The 17,808-nt window shown below is 42.5% G+C and overlaps 1 protein-coding gene across 1 annotated transcript in view; it reads right to left on the minus strand.

Annotated features, from left to right (window-relative positions):
* Positions 1-248: 248 nt before the first annotated feature.
* The window catches only part of ASXL3 (ASXL transcriptional regulator 3), a 179,811-nt gene continuing 162,251 nt past the window's right edge, over positions 249-17,808 (minus strand). Inside the window, exons 9-12 of the mRNA XM_078060460.1 lie at positions 16,722-16,818; positions 14,743-14,848; positions 8,520-10,470; positions 249-5,737 (exon numbers count right to left, since the gene is read on the minus strand). Coding sequence (XP_077916586.1) covers positions 2,024-5,737; positions 8,520-10,470; positions 14,743-14,848; positions 16,722-16,818 — 5,868 coding nt within the window. The 3' untranslated portion in view covers positions 249-2,023. The remainder of the gene's footprint in view (positions 5,738-8,519; positions 10,471-14,742; positions 14,849-16,721; positions 16,819-17,808) is intronic.

Raw genomic sequence — 17,808 nt, forward strand, 5'->3', positions numbered from 1 at the left:
GGGCTGGTGAAGTGCACTGCTAACTTTCTCAGTCACTAACTTTGTTCATTTCAACGTGACCGTGAACAACAGAAGCGACCTTACCGAAGCACCGAATCTCAGCCACAGAGGCCCCTCTCTGCTTTTCTTTAAGTATCTTTCACTATTAGCAATGTATTAATAAAAGTGACGTTTGTAACACCTAATAAAATTTGGCAACATCACAATAATAAATATGGAGGAAAAAAAGAAACATATACCGTGGTTGATTATTATAAAAAAAAAAAATCACAAGGTGGTTTTTTTTTTTTTCCTTTTCTCTCCGGGAATGTAATCTCTGCTCACTCCAGTTAATTTTTAAGACATCTTTTAAGGGAATGTCAAAAGTTTACATTGATGTGAGAATGTCTGTCATTCTTACCCTGGATACAGATGACTTCTGCGCCCCCCCCCCATGTTTTGCTTCTTTTTTTAATTCTGCAGCCACAATCAATCAATGGGTTAATGGCACTCCACATTTTGTGCTCTGTAATCTGAAGTTAAATGGGCGTGGTTTCTGTTGTCTTTCATCTTCCCACAGTGTTCATGTGCTTTTTGAACTTGCTTTAGGGAACAGAGCCTCCTGAACTACAGCTGTTCTCTGGCATGAGGGTGGCCAAAGTATGTGGAATGTAGCTCAAATACTCAACACTCAGACTTTACTGGATAAACACTGACGATGTTTCTAAGATGCAGTATCCCATTTTCAAAAGCAGTTCCACTCCCCCAAATATGAAGAATGTACTGAATTCTACCTAAGGGGGGCAGGGGGGAAACCAAAACATGCAATACCTAGAATGATTTTTAAAATAAGGGCTATTTCAGAGTCAAATATAATGAATTATATGGATTGCGAATCATGAGGAAAAAAACCGTTCAGAAACAGATCAACAACGTCAGCCTTCTGTAGGTCCTTTTTATCATCAATGACGCTTTAAAAGAGAGGGGGCCAACCTCTGCAGAGTCAGAAGCCAGCATGTACTGGTGTCATCAAGAAAGGGTACAATTATTCCCCCCCCCAATTTTAGTATCTAGTAGTTGTATTAGAGTGAATAGAATGGACCAATATTTACATTATCAACCCACTTCTATGTGTTTGCATACACAGAATTTTACGTGCTGATTTCTTAAATTTTAGGGCATTTTTTTTCATACTTGCTCTTAAAAGCTACACATGATGCTCTGCAATCCTAAGGGCCTCTGGGCCTCTGGGCCTCTGCTGGTCAACTGACCTTACAGTATCAGGTGTCCAAGGGCTGGAACCAGATTCCTGGGCTTGAGGCCCACACGGCAATTTCAGGTATCAGACACATTTCACTACAATGTGTGCACAATGTCCAAGGCAGATCCAGACATTCTACCAGTCTCTGAAAAGAGTAAACAGGGAGGGAAGAGAATAAGGACAGTGGAGTGCATTACCGGCATACCTCCTTTAATGTATCTTTCAGGATATGAGCAAATACAAGGAATCATACATTTAAATCAGATTCCCCTTTCCAAATATGATTTAATCACTGTGGTAAAGGTAGGTCCAGAAGAGTCAACTGTGAAAACCCTTGTTGAAATGGTTAATCTACAGAAGAATGAAAAACCAACTACCTTACATCACTTTCACCATTCTCTTTCTACATTTGCATCTCTGGTTAGCATTAAGTAATTAAAAATGTCCTTTTCCTATCTACACCTGGATTAAAACAAAAAACAAAAAACAAAACAAAAAACCGAAACGAATGGGGCAGTGACCTGTGTACACTTGGATAGAAATTTTCCAAAGCCAGGGATGGTAACTTAGTATGCAAAAGACATGCCGCTGAGCCACTCGGTTGGGATGCGATCTCCCCTTTCTGGGAAACGCAAGTAAAGCATCCCAGAGAGAAAAGATAAGCTGTTCCAAAGTAAAATAAATTATCACGATATAAGCCACTGAGTTACTCAATGTGTTGCTGCTGACGCCGTTTGGCTTTTCCGTGTTGAAAAGGGATACTGCATCTTGCCTTAGAGCTCTTTACCGCACAACCAGGCAAGCTACACAGAGTTTGGAGGGACCTATGCAGTCGTCGTGGCAGAAGGCCCCACAGCCTTTGCACACAATCATGGCTTTCAGCCGGCAAGAGCATTTCAGTTCCAATTCATCCGCGTTGCTGCTGTCGGCAAAGTTCTGAACGGGCATCTGAGCGTTCTGACCAGGCAGGCCCGTGGCGGGATTGGAGCCGCTTCCCAAAATCCCAATGGACTTTTCAATTGCAGATGCTGCCCTTTTGAAGCTCGTGCTACCAAAGTGTATTGTTGGATAATTTCCACAGAGCTGCTGTTGTTGCTGCACCTGCATTTTCTGAGCAGCTAATTGGGTAAAAGGCTTTTGTGGCTCAGAAAGCAAATAGGAAGAGAAATCTGCATTTTTTAGCGCAAATGCTTTTAACTGTTCTTTCATTTCATTCTGGTCATAGGAAACTTGTTTCATGCCCAGTTCACAGCTGCTGCTTAAACCTTCCTCAAAAGAAAGAGGTTCCGATTTTATATTGCTACATATGCCCGTGGACTGTGGCCAACTAAGTCTCTTAGTGGTTTCCATGGTAACCGGTGGTTGCTTTTGATCGGGTGGGACTTCTGCATTAGGGAGAGGTGGAGGTAGCGGAGGTGGTGGGGGGGGAGGCGGCGGCAAGGCCAAGGGCGGAGGGGGCGGAGGGGGCGGGGGCGGGGCATGCGCGACCGCTTTGTTTGGCATTGCGTGGGCAGCCCCGCCCACATCATCACCTTCTTTCATGGGCATGTTGGGGGATACCATGTTGGCTAACCTCAGCTGGTGTGGTGCGGAAGAATGGCCAACCTCTCCCAGCGCCTTCTGTTCAAGATGCCTGTTGAAGGCAAACGCACTGCAGCCCACGGGGCTCTTGGCAGAGGCCTGTAACAGGGCTGCACTCGGAACGGGACCCCTGGCAGCCACAGGCATTTGGTAGAACTGCTGTCTGTGTGAGGTACCAGCATCAGGGTGGAAGCTGCCGTTCTTCTCGACGTGGAAGAGGTTCTGCTGGAAGCTACAGGAGGGGAGAAGCCGCTTCTGCTGTTTGACCTCGGGGCTGTGAACAATTCTGTTCTGCATGGGGTGCTTGTTCAGCCACTCCTGCTTAAACGGCTGGCTGTGTCCTCCTAGCGGGGTCAGGCCCGAGCTGATGACACAAGGCACCCCTTTCGCATCTGGCTCCACCAACAATTTCCCTGGCTCGCATTTAACTTGAGTGTGCTCCCCCACAGTCCTGGCGACTCTCTTTTTGGGGTGGTTGTCTCGCTTTCTCATTTGCAGTGGCGCAAGGGTCCCCGCCAGGTAGCCCTTCCCGTCCGGGTTCGGAGAGCTGGACGGCATTTCGACGATGGTCCTCTCCGGTGCTGTCTTCCCCGCTGAGGTAGTTTGAAGAGGCAGAGGGAGCCTGCTGATCTCGAGCTTGGCTCCCAGTCTGGGCTGAGGCAACACCTTTTCCAAAGGCAGGTTGCCCTGGAGTAACTGGGTCACCAGTGGATTGTTAGCCTCCACAGAGGACAGCCGGCAGCCGGAGCCCCCGGCGCTGGGGACTCTTTTCAGGGGGTCTGCAGCCAAGGAAATCGCCTCCTCCATGGGGCCAGAGGCGGGAGCCTTCACGGTCTGTGTCTGCGGCACGCTGGGGGCGACCTCCGCGGCCGGAGGGGGCAGCTCGGGGCCGGGGAAGTCTTCAGTGTCCATTCTAAAGCCCTTGTCCACTTCGTGAGGTTCGGACTTCACGGGGAGAGTGACGTTCGTTATGAGACTCCTGGGGTGAAGTTCTGACATGTGGGAGTAGCTGGTGTGCTCAGTTTTGACGGCCTTCGGACAGCTCTGCTCCAGATACTGCTTCTGTTTCCCTGAAGCAGGGTGACCACCCAGGGGCTGCCCTGCGCTCCGCACGCCCTCATCGTTCCAGCAAATCCGGCTGCCTGGGTTGTACTGACTGCTGCAGCTCGGGTCGGCTTCACTCTGGAAAGCGGCGGGGCCGCGTGCCTGCTCGGCAAAGCTAGCACTAGGAGCGGGCCCTTCGCTTCGTTTGTCCGGAACCACCAGGGCTCCTTCCCGGAGACCCAAGCAGGCTGCCGGCGCCGTGGGGCACTCCTGCTTCGCCGCGGCAGCGCTGAGGAAACCCGAGCCGTGGTCTACGCCTTCCGGGGCAGCCGCCTCGGGCCTGCTGATGACAGACACCTGGGGGCACGCCATGGGCTGCACGGAGGCTTCTGTCCTCGCGCACCTGCTCTGGAGGTCCAAGCTGGCGTCTGCGCTTTCGATGGAGACGGTCAGAGACAGAGTGGAGGTCAGCGTGGCGCTGTGGTCCACGATGACTTTACACGGGATCGATCTGTTTATGGCTGCTGGTGCGAAGCCCCCCGCAGGTGGCTGAGGTTTCCCAGAACTGTCTGCCCTGTTTCGAGGCCCTGAATGTTTGTCCGAGCTCTCCGCGCTTAACTTGGGAGGACTCTCGTAGGAGTTTATGGTCAGCATGCTTCCAGTAAACACTGCGACAGGTGGGCGTGCGGCCAGAGCGTCTGTGGCCGCGGCCGACTCCCTGCAGCTCAGGGCGGCTCTCACAGTGGTACCCAGGGGCCCAGGGGGCTGTTCTTCACTCCCAGGCATGGCTAGCTTCTCAGAAGGAAATCTGCCACTAAGTCCCGTCGGGGGAATCAAGACGGAGCTCGTGGAGAGATGGTTTGGCAAGTTATTTCCAACGGAGGGAGTTGGCACGGAGGCGTACTGGCTGGGGACCAGGTTACTAGCACTGTTGCTGGATAGTAGCAACTGCTTGTCGTCCGTGGGGCTCGAGACACTGCAGCCCTCGGCCGGGACGGGGACAGGAGTGCTTTCAATACATTTTGGTATAATGGCTATGCACGGAGTGTCCGTTCCCTGGATGGTTTTTAACATGCTTATATTACAAGCAGAAATTGTGGTGTTTGCACTGTCGACAGACATTAGAACAGAGGATTTATCAACAGAACTCACAAAGGGATGTTCTTTAATTGCTCCCGACATAGCAGTGCTGCAAACAGACACAGGGACAGAATTTTTATTAAAAAGCATGGGCACACTGCTATTTTCAGAAGAGGTAGATGAAACAATTTTCTCAGATAAATGTGACACGGGTATATTCTCGTCAGAACTATGCACAGATAAGTCCGTGGCAGTTTCTGGAAGTTTAGCTGGGTTAAGAGACTGCTGTAATACAGTGGTGGTCTCCCGGAGGTGCACAGACTTGTTGCTAGGAGATCTGCAGTTTGGATTGACAATAATCACACCGGTGGACCCCTCAATTTTTGTTTCAGGGGTAGAAGAGACTTCTAAGCTTGGAGGCCCTTCCTTTGAGCCGAGCGGAGGCAACCGGGACTCTTTAGTGTTCTGGAAGAGGTGGGCTCGGGCTTGATGCTTTGCAAAGAGCTTCGCCTTTGTCTGCTCTTTGATATGTGCCAGGGTTCTCGCCTTTCCACCCTCTCCTGGGCTCCCCATGGCTCCCGAGACAATGCTCGCCGCGGCGGCTACAGCAGCTGCCGCGGCCGCCTCTCGCTGGGCCCTCGCTTGCTGGGCCCGGGCCTTGATGTCTGCAAGGGTCCTGGCTCCTGTGTTCCTCCCACCGCCGACCGATGTGCTAGGGGATGCTCGAGACTCTGGTTTGGAGACTGGCTGGCTCTTGATAATGAAAGGTGGCCCAATTTTGGAAAGCTGGATCTACAGGAAGGGGAGAACGGAAAGAGAAAGCGCTTGGTACATGATCACAGAGGAGGCAGGTGGAATGTGATAATGCAAGAGACAAGATGGGCTGCATCCTCTCATAATGTGGCATCAACGACACCTAAGTCCCCGAATGGGCCTTTAAGGTATAAAGCGACAATAAATGTGGCATGAATGTGAAATTAAAATTTTTAATCTCTGTTTTTCATCTACAGAAACATCAACCGGTGACTTCATTTGGTATGGAAATGAAACATCTTCTTAATGCCTCATATAAATGGAAACAAAATCCCTGCTTCTTAAAATGAGGTTAGCTAAAAAAGACTTAGAGATCGTTAGCTTTTAAATTATCTTCCTTCCTGGCATGGAAAACTGGGACCTTCATTCCATATGAGTTTATCTCTTCATTTGCCACAATGAAAAATAGCCTTAGCCAAGAGGTCAGAAGACTAGAATCCTCATCCTGCCTTCACTCAAAGAAGTTCTGTAATCTTGGGCAAATCATCGTGTACTTCGCTTTCTCCAGTGACCTCCGTGAGCCAGAGACTCCGTGGTTTTTCTGTACTCCCGTACCACCCGGCAAACTGGCTCATACCTGTATGATCAGCAGACAATAAGAGTTTGTAAACTCACTTGTCAAATGAGACTAGTTATTTCTGGTCTATTTCCTTCACAGGGCTGTTATAAGATGGAATGAGACAGTATTTGTGAGAGTGCTCTGCTTTCCAAAGGGATTTGGTATCATTATCTTTTCATAAAAGCAAGGGCAACCCTGGTTTTCTGCCTCTAAGAGCAACTACGGGTTGGGCAGTTTCTTCGGATATCAGTAATCTACAATTTGCTGAGTTTCATAAATATCCCAACCCACACCGTCCACCTAACTCATGCTAATTAAGAGGCTCACAGTCATCACCAAATTAACGAGGCACAAGACTCAAAAACCAACATCCCAGAGCAATGCCTGTGATGTTCTAGTCACTAAACATATTCTTAGAGTCAGAGATTTGGAGAGCTGGAAGGGAGCTAGTTAAAGCCCCTCATTTTACAGTTGAAAAAACTGAGCCTGTGGAGGGAAAATAGGCTGCCCTGGAGTCATACAACTAGGGAGTGACAGAGAGAGTCTTTGGGTTCCCCATTCAGGGCTCTTGACAGGTACTACTATGCTTCCCTTGTTTTCCTCCCTCTAGGAGAAGCTTTTCCTAGAAAACATATCTCCCTTCTCAACATATGTATATTTACACTATAAAAGCTTGACACATACTATAGGATCATATCAATCTGAAATTATGCTTTGGAACTTTGGTAGATGAAATGATCTTTCTGAGCTATCTCATTTCTCATTTTCCAACCTGCGATGTCTCTCTTCCAATCCAAAGGCTTCAAAGAAAAAATGAATTTAGAGAGGAGATTCCATTTTTCCTTTTAAATATTTTCTTTAGTTCAAAAAAAGAAACAACTAAAAACGTTTAAAAAATTAAACCTAGATAGACTTAAGCAAGAGCTCAAGGCCAAACGAACACCAAATATACTTATGATATCCATCTACCGTAAAATGTACATTGAAAACAAGCTTTTGACAAGAAAAATCAGACTGCTATGTTCAAAAATATTTCCTATGAAAAGCATGCTTATATTTTTCTTTCCACTGCTTCAGAAATTAAAATGCATAGCAGGCCTTTAATTGGAGCTTAATGTTCATCTTTCACATCTTTAGAATCTTATTTAATAGGGGTTACTTTATTAAGTAGAATAACCACAGCTACACTCTTAAAAGTCAGCCTTATGGATATCATGAGACACATACATAAAATAGATGTCAGAGCAGAGCAAAATAAAGAGAAAGAAATTAAGAGCAACACAGCTTGAATAGGGTTATAATTCTAGACCAAACCTATGGTGAAATAATCCACTTAACTGTTGGACAATATAAATGGACTGAGATAAAAGCACCAAATAAATATAGATTATATTGGGTAGGGTTTTTTTTTTTTTATTAAACAGAGTATTTCTTTTGAATTAAGCTTAATTTTCAGTTTACTTAGGCAGAGCCAATTTATATAAAAGATTTGTTTTCTGAGAGTTAAAACTAACCTGGGATCAAAAGAGAATATATAAATCAGAATGTTTCACTACAGGTTTTATTATTTGGGAAGTTAAATACCTCTTTACTATCTCAAAAATTAAAAAAAAAATAAGATTTGTATATCTGCGTATCTACAGCATTTTTCCCTCAGGGTGTGCAAAGCAATTTCACCGATTTACTCAAGAAATATTTAATGAGGCTCTTCCATAAGTCAGGTCTTTTCTGCTAGGGAATGGTGGTGGTGAATATTTGCTGGAAAATAAATGAGCCGATATTCTCGACCTTCTCCTCCTTCATGTATGCCTCTGACTTTTGACTACTTTCCCTAGTCCTACTGAACTTTGATATCTTTACTTTCCCCAAGTGCATGTAGGTCTTCATCCTATACCTTGGAGTCCCCAAAAGACCCTCTATCTCATGGCCTATCGGCTCCTCCAGGCCCTGTTCTCCCTCCCCATTTCTTTTTCCTTAAATGCTGAGGTCTAAATATATACATATATCTAAAATTATCTTGTGAGCTCAGCAATCCTTAAAAAGGATCATTTAATATTAGAATAGTGCTGAGAGTATTAGATCATGAACTGCTACATAAAACCTAGAGGGAAGAAAACCTTATTTAATTCTGAAAATTAAGCATCTAAATAGGAAAAGCCTAGCTATGGAATTGTCTTTAATGTTATTATTATTATTCCATACCTTGAGAGGCGGAACTCTGGGCTCCTCTCTTGGAGGCTGTTCTTTCTCAGGTGGGCTGCTAGATGGTAAGTTCCGGGTTGACTGATCATCTTCTATCCTAGCCCTCTTTTCCTTACAGATTCCAAAACTGTGTTGCTCTGCAGTCTTCCTCTTTGATATCTCTGATTCTCTACTTTCATTTCTTACCCCATCGGGTGACTTGGAGGGCTCTGACAACTTGGAAGAATGCGAGGTCTCCAACCGATTCTGTGAGCCCCCTTGCTTATGTGTTTTATTTCTAGAGCCTTCTGAAAATGAAGCCTTATCCACTGATGAGACATATTGCTTGTCCTGTAATTTAGCTGATGGAAGCTCATTTCCCTTATTCTCCGTCTCTTCAGAAAAGACAGGTAACTCCAATGGTGAAGACGCCCCTTTCCTTTCTGTTCTTTGCAGGACATTATGATTTTTTACTTTTATCATTTCTATAGAAGGAAGTTCTGGAATTGAAGCAGGATAGGGCTTTTCAGTTTCAACATGTGATTTACAAGGCTGCTGATTCAGAGTCTTACTGTGCAAGTCTTCAGATGGAAATGCTTCAGGAACAATGGAGGAACCCATTTTGATGGGTTCAGGAGTATTTGATAGAGTCTTCTGTTGAGAGAGAAGGCTCTCTCCCAGCGGCCTGGCAGGGGCAGAGCCTTCATCTTTCGGTGGGGAGAGTGGTTCTTCAGAGAGGGAAGGAGACTTTCTTTGCTGATGCACCATTCTTTCACTCATGGAAGAATTAGAAATTGGAGATGTTTCTGAAGGAAGTGGCAAACTGGATATAAAAGTGGTCTCAGATGTGAGAAGCATGGAAGACACTGAAGACGTTTCTGATGTCAAAGGTAAATCAGACATGGGTGATGTTTCTGATGTTAAAGGTAAATTTGATCCTGGGGATGCTTCAGACGTCAAAGGTAAACTGGACATCAGAGATGCCTCTGATATTTCAGGGGAAGTGGATACTGGAGAGATTTCTGACATCAAAGATGCATGAAGGTTTTCATCAGGGGGATTTCTCTGATTATATTTGTCTGCGTTTTCAGTGCTGGACACCTCAGAACAAAACGTTGTCTCAAGGGAGGCTGGAGTACATGATTCCTCTGAGGTGGACTGGGTTTCCCCTCCTGGGGATGTCAGGCTGGTACAGGCTCCCTCTGGGCTCTCGGAAGAGAAGGAAGTCTCAGAGATGCAAGCATTTTCCGAAAGCTGTTCGTCAGGATCACTCTGCAGCTCCATATCGACAGCAATTCCTTCACTGGGAAATTGGCCTTCTAAAGAAGATGCCCCTGTTTTTATTTTTGGAATATTGGTCTCTATTGCAGCTTCTGGCTCCTTACGTTCTGTGTCACTGACATGAGTCACAGGTGAAGTGGAAGGAACGAGAGAGTCACAGACTTCTAGCTGATCGATAACAACTGACATTTCTTCCTGGGGAGATTCGGATTTCTCTTCCACCTTCACTTCAATAGGAGGCAAAGTTTCTAAAACATCATTCATCATAACACAGGATTCCAAGTTATCTTCAGGAGGTGTTACTTGGGGCTCTTCATGAGAGTTGGCTGGACTTTCAGACACCTCAGAAAATTCAGGTATTGTCTTATGATTTTCATCCTGACACTCACAGATACTAGTCTCTACCTCTTCTGCAATCTCCTCCTGAATCACAGATTCTTCAGGGATCAAGATATCTTCTGATTCTGATTCTGCCATCACATCTTTACCTACATCTACCATAGGACAAAGTGTAGCACAGAAATCAGGCTCTGGAGAAGTTGGACTTTTCATGCTTTTTGGCTGTTGCTCTTCCAAGGGAGTCTGTGCGGAAAGACCTGGAAGGCCAGACGTTCCACACGAACTACTTTCAGCTCCATCACTGTTTGGTCCAGAAGTGAGCTTCATCGATTCCTCTCTTGACATGCCCAACCTGAACAGAAATTAGAAAGATTCAATTATTGTTCAACCACAAAATGTGAAAGATACAAATTATTTATGTGTGTGTGTATGTGTGTGTGTATATATATTCAACAGAAGTAAATGCATCAAATTAATTTTATAATCACTAAGTAACATGCTTAATTTATGTAAACTAGTTTATGATGACTTAGTTCTTCTACTGCTTTTATAATCATAACTAAAGTAAACTCTACTTCTGGTTAAGAAAGGTATAGACTGATTGATTTGGTATAGATTTTTATTCTGTAAGCAAGGAGATATGAACTTTGCCAAATGTTATGTAAAAGGAATTAAAAAATTACAGACTACAAAAGATTAGAAAATATGGGCAGAAAAGCAAAAGAATGGACAAGATCGAAAATTTTTTAGTCAGAAATTAGCAATATATCTTTATCACAGAAAACTGCACAGTCTTCAAAGGATGCCATATAAGCAAATAAGATCAATGGAATATGGGTATGTTGTAAAATCTTAAAACTGAAATGACTTCCAAAGATTAAATTCTCTTAAACCAATGTAAGAGGTGTTACTAACCTTATTTTAGTCTCTCAGTGTCTAACCTAAAACAATATGGAAATTTCACTAAAGAATAACAAATGTATTTGGGGTCAACAAAGTTGATTCTATTAGATTATATTTGTATGAGGCAAGACCTTAAAATTCTTTCATGTCATCTCTTACTGTAAGGATATTCCATGAAAGACAGCAAAGAGTATCAAGAAATAATCTAACCTAATATTCATGTCATAGGGAAAGTTCATCAGAATTACAAAGATACTGTAAACCACTATTTCCTGTCATACTAACTTACAATGTCAGCATCACATGGTAGAGAAATAAGCTGTTCTAAAAGAAGTTAGAGTACAGACAATTACAAAGACAATTACAAAGAGAGAAATATTCTCAAACATATTTGACTGAAGAAATACAGCTAAAAGTATCAATGCGGGAAAATACCTCAGTGAAATCTCCTTCAACTTTTTACTTAAATTCTCAAAATGAAAAAGAAGTAATACTGAATAGATTTTTTGGGGTGTATTCACTGTCTTCTTTACTAACATTCAGAAGGCTCTAAAAAGAAGACAGGAAGTACTGCCCTCATAATTAGCCTCTTTTCTTTCAATTTTCCCTAAGATAGGTTCAAACTAAGCTCCAATTTATAACTATCCTATACTGAGAGGAACCGAATAACTACATTACAGATAAACTTAAAGAAGAATAATCAACTAGAAATACGGTGCCTTGGGGCTAGGTCAAGCAGAGATACTACTGATATTAGGTTAGGTGTAGAATATATAGTAACTATCTACTGGCAGCCAAATTTCTGCTAGTTGGTTAATAAGGGTATAATAAATTTATTAATTCATACAAAATATATTTAATATTATTAAATATCACAAATGTATGGAATATATAAATGTATATATTATGAATGTGTGTATACGTATATTACATATATATGTGGACAACAGCACTGTATAAAATATACCTATATGTCAGCATTTTATTATTTTCATGAAAAAAATGGATTTAAGATGGCATAAGGCATAGAAGGTTGGTTTTCACAGCACACCACATAACAACACAAAGGAAAACAGTTAAGTCCAGAAATCTAGACTGCAAACGAACAGACCAACTCCTATAATTCTGAGTTAGCATACATATGGGTGATCTCTAAGTAACTAAAGCAAATATAGAACAGTACTATGTTATAAGCAGAGTAACCATAATAAAGAGCTCAGACAAACAGCTGAAAACTAGAGCAAACAAATCTTAACAATAGAGGAGTTTGGATGGCAACATTCTAGGGAAAACTTAGAGCAGTGAAAAGGCACATGTCAACTGAAAATTATCTGATGCTAGGAAAAACAATCCTTCACACACTGGGGTAGCTTAAGTCATCTAGAAGTAACAAAATTTGAAGGGCATTCAATGAAATGTCCAAAATACAGCTGTCATCCAATATGTAATCAAAGATGGAAAAAGACAAGCAAGAATTCCAGTGACATAAGGGGACAGAAACTCTATGGATAAACTACAGCAAGAAAAGGGTCAAATAAAAGAAGTGTTTGTATTCAGAGCTCAGGGGTGGTAAGACGGAATCATGCTTACTCACAGTACTGTAGCTGTTACCCTCCAGGGCAGGGGCCTTTAACCTGATATGCATGGGAGTCTGGAAGCCCTCAAATTTTATGTAAAAATATTATATATGTGTGAATTTTTCTGAGAAGGAATTGCGGCACTAGGACGCCAAGCAAATTACTTAACCACACTGGGTAAACCTGGAAAAATTACTTAGGTTCATGGTCTCTCAGTTTCTTAAACCCTTTTTTAATGTAAAAGTAATAATGGCGTCCACCTTATAGGACTGTTGGGTGGGTTAGTAAAATAATACTTGCAAAGCTCTTAGACACGTATCAGAGCCGACTATGTTCCGTCACGGCTAGCTGCAAAGGGAAAGCCCTCTGTAATGCATGTGCTCTAGGGTACACGCTCTCTGAGGGCAGAGCCTAGGAAGCCCTACGGACGTCTACACCTCTGGCATCCAGACGAGATGTTGGATCAATTTTGCTGAATAAAAAAAAAGGGGGGGGGGCCCAACACTCAAGACCAGTACATTGGAGGTAACTAGCTCAGTTGTGCCTTTGCCAGCACTGAAAAGGGTGCTCCCAACATTCCCTCTGTCAGACACAAGGTGGGGGAGCCCTCCTGAGTGGTCTGCAATGTCATTCTCCAGGGTTCTTTTTTTTTTTTCTTTAAAGATTTTATTTATTTGACAGAGAGAGAGCTAGCAAGAGCAGGAACACAAGCAAGGGGAGTGGGAGAGGGACAAGCAGGCTTCCCACGGAGCAGGGAGCCCGATGTGGGGCTCGATCCCAGGACCCTGGGATCACGACCCGAGCCGAAGGCAGACGCCCAACAACTGAGCCACCCAGGCGCCCCCATTCTCCAGGGTTCTTACTCCTGCTGGGCATCAGCATGACCTGAAGAGCATCTAAAAATACATATTTCTGGGCTCACCTGCTAGACATTCCCAATCAGTCTGTCTGCCATGGGTCCTGGAAATCTGTATCTATTTTTAAAAGCTCCAGTGAGGATTCTGATGCAGCCAGGCTTGAGTAATACTGCCGGTGACAATATCTGAAGGCATATAAGGAGCCTGCTGCATTTTTAATTTTTGAGAAAATACATTAATTATCTCCTGTTAGTTCTGCTTAAAGATGTATATGCATCCACAGTCCTAGGATAGCAACTAAAAACAAGCCTTCCTACTTGAGAGTTACTGCTACTTAGGACGCTCCACGAAATGCAAGCCGACTCTGGGTAAGCAGGCTGTTAATCACATGATCCTTTTTTAAGAAGAGCACTCATATGAGACTCCTGACATTGTTTTCCCTATTTATGGGTGAAATTTTATGAAATTAAATCAAATGGTACAGATTTTGTTACCTGCAACCACCTCACTGTCATTTACACAAAACAACTTCCAACCATTAAGTATATACATGGGAGTTCCAGGAAAAATTCCTTTCTGAGGAGGATTTAAAGTCACTGTCAATTGTCGGCTCTGAAATCCTTCCTTCTTCCTTAGGGATCTGATGGTCTCTGAGACTTGAATTATGCTCAAGTACAGTATGTCCCTTCTAAATGTAAGGCAAAGGAGAAACTACTTTCAATTTAATTCAGTTGCTATCACACTTATGTGTGGCTGGTGTTATTTTAAAAAGAAACACACACGAAGAAAAATAATAAATTAAAAACTGGTTACACTCAAGCAAGATGGATAGAGTGAAGAGTAATACATCAGGCTCTCCCCCAAACAAGGACTAAACAAGTGTATGTGCATAGCCAACATTTTCAGAAAAATGTGAGAATTAAGGGTGTCTAAAACTACTTAGCTCTAAAGTATTCCTTAATGAATATACTTGGATTAAAAACAGGAGATTTTTACTACAATCTAGTTAAGAAAGCCATAATTGACTTCTATAGGATTTCATGTGCTACTTTCAGTCCAAAATGAATTTTCATGGACAAGTTATAAACCCTTGAAAATGCATTTTTTAAAAATTTAAGTGCTGATATGCCACTATAATTTTACCTGCAATTTCTTACACTGAGGGACTATTGTCTTTTATCGCAGGTTTATTAAGTTTTACAGCATATGAGTGTGCTATGTGAAGCAGAGAATTACGTTTTCATTTCCTTCTGAGAGAAATGAGAAAAAAAATGCTCTAGTACTTACTTTTCTCCATAAAACCTTTCAAAGAATTTTTCTTTCCAAGGTTCTGTTTTCTTTTCCTTCTCAATTTCTTGCCTTATCCGCAACTGCATTTCTGGAGTAAACTCTCCTAGAAAGCAAATGCTTATATATTGAGTAAAAGTTGTCATATCTTTTGCCAGTTAATAAAGAAAACGCAATTAATTTGAGTAAACTTTTATGGATGTTGAAAAGTAAAAGGCTGAGTACTGACAATATTTCTACAGCTTCTCTCTTTATGAACATCGCTCAAATAGTCATTTAGTTGTAGGTGAACTTTAAAACCCTCAGCAAATATACTGTATGCTAGGGGCTGTGAATTAAATGGCGTATATTCAGAGTCTTTAATGAAATCAGTCTGGTGGGAGAAAAGGCACACAATTGACTACAATATAATGTTGAAAGCCCTGTATGAGCTATAAGAATAAAGGTAGTGAAAGCACAGAAGAAAAGGCACTTAATTCTGCCTGAATCGATTAGGGAAGACCACATACAGGAAATGGTACTTGAGTTAGCTTTTGACGGATGACCAAGTTTTATAAAGTAATTAACTCACAAGGCACAGAGATATGAATATGTATATTTATGTTCTTTTGAGTGGCCAATTGTGAGAACGTAGGAATAGAATGAAATGAAATGGGAAAGGTAGGCTGAGGCCAATTAGCAAATACATGGTTTAAAGAGAGTTCTAAATTTTTCCTACAAGAGACAGAGGGAGGTCCTGATGGCATTCACTCAGGGAGGAATATGGCCAAACAAGTGGTTTAGAAACCAGGTGTAGACATGGGAGGACTCCAGCCAGGAGGCTGCTGAATGGCACAGATGAGAAACAGAGAGTACAGTCAGGCCAGCAGCTGTGGGAATGTTCCAGGGCATTCAGATTCACAGCACAATTGACAGTTCATGACCAGATCAGGAGAAGGAAGAGGACAAGAGAGATCATCAAATTTCAAAGTAGGGAGCTCTGTGGACAGTGGTGACATCAGTAGAAAGGGGGCAGAAGGGAGAGCAGAGAGTAAGGTTAAGGGAAGGGAAGATAGTGAGGTTAATAGTGACATTATGGTTTTCAGGTGCTTGATATCAGCTCGGGAGATCCAGCAGGCATTTGGAACAGAACATAGGATTAGGAAAGAAGAGTGAGAGCCAGATGTGGAAGATTTGGCATAGGGGCCATACCAAGGTGGTGAAAGAGGCTGCTTAGTGAATGTGCACAGCTACAAGAGAAAGTACCAGAGAGAATGGTGGAGACATCACCAGGTATCATCAGATGGAAAAATAGAAGCTCCGAATGGAAGCTGAGGAATGGTTATTGGCAATGCGGCCGCGGGAAACAATTTAAAATATATTGTAAATATCTAAGGTACATGGATTCAAATTGGATGGGGTAAAAAAAAATGAGATATTGCAGAAGGAACATAAAATGTAAGGACTAAGAAGAGGAAACTGGGCTTTGCCATTAGAAAGCCATTAATATTCTCCAGGAGGCGTTATTTCAGTTGTGGATAGAGTCACACCTACCATAACACTTTGAGAGGGTAAGGGAGTAAAAATGTAGTACCATTCGTTATTTTTCGTCTTTCAAGAAGCTTGGTGACTAAAGGAAGAATAAGGTGAAATGGTGGCTTTAGGGGAAGAAAGTATTAAAAGAAGATTCTTTAGGCTCTAGGACATTAAAAGAATACAAAATGCTTCAAGCAAGTGATTAAAATTACCATTCCAAAGAAAATCTAGCTATATCAAAAATTTTTATTATGTTCCAGATATCATGCTTCCTTCAAAAATATTGGACCTCAAAACTGCCAAGTATAACAAAGAATTAGTGAAGTCATTTGGAAAAGAATGGGAGTGTTTACTAATTTATACTTCAGGGGGAGAAAAAGACTCAGAAATCAGAGAAAGGTGCAAAGCTCAGTACAGTATGTGTACTCAGATATGCCAAAGAATAATGGAAAAGAGAAATTTACCTTCTGCCAGTCGCTGTTTCCATCCTTGAGCTGCATATGCAAAGAATTCATTATTTAGTGCTGAAGAACTGAGGCGTAAAATTCCATCACTTCCCATCTAGGAAATAAGCCGACAAAAACAAGATCCATCAAGGATAGTTCAAAGCAAAAGTACTCAGGAAAGAAGTGAAAACAGGGTGTGTGCGTGAGAGAGAAAATATAGGGTAGGAGAAAGGAAGAAAAGGAACCTAGCAGAAGGGGAATCTCCCAGCAGAAAAAGTGCACATTACAGTGATGACTATAATGACAAAAATTTAAAGGAAATCTTTATTAGGCATTTCCATTATTGGTGGTGAGGAAAACAAATGCATGGGATTTCATCACAACAGTTTGATATCTTTATTGTTTTACTATGCCTTAAATGGTACCACGTTAAAAATCACCATGTTGACACCTTTCGATTAACTTTCATAAATTAAATTTTCTAAAATTTGTGAAAGCTAAAGAAATCCAGTTGGATCACTTGGGTTCATTCTCTGGCTCAGGTTTAGACAAGAAAAAGTTCTAAAACATTAAAACAAATAACCCCACACTGTCATACATACCCCCTCATCTTCTAATTTGGATGCACACAAAAAACAGGTAAATAGTAAGGCGTACAATATGTGCAACTGTAAGCTACTGACCTTTTGCCTCAAACATACTAATTTTTAAAAACTCACATGTAGAAGGGATTCGGATAAGCATCATCAAACCGGATGCTTTTAACTTTCCAATTATTTACTGCACCTCCTATGTGCATGCAGTCTGCTTGCTGACATAGAAGATAAAAGAAGTGGCCTCGTCCTCTACTGGCCGCTTATGTGACCAAGGAGTGAAGATAAAACAGTGTCAAGCACTGGGTGAATGGGAATTAAGAAGTGCAAAAAATAAAAGCTGAGGGATGTTATCTAGGTGGACATGAGTGGTTAGGAAGAACTTGATGCCAGAGGCGCAGCCGGGTCCTGCAAGATAGGATCTGGACAGCACGGTTTTAGAGATAAAGCACGTAGTGCCCTGTAGAGCTCGGGAGCTTTACTGCGGAGACAGGACATCACAGACCATTGGT

Source organism: Halichoerus grypus, chromosome 13 (assembly GCF_964656455.1).
Source record: "Halichoerus grypus chromosome 13, mHalGry1.hap1.1, whole genome shotgun sequence".
In the NCBI taxonomy this organism is placed as follows: Eukaryota; Metazoa; Chordata; class Mammalia; order Carnivora; family Phocidae; genus Halichoerus; species Halichoerus grypus.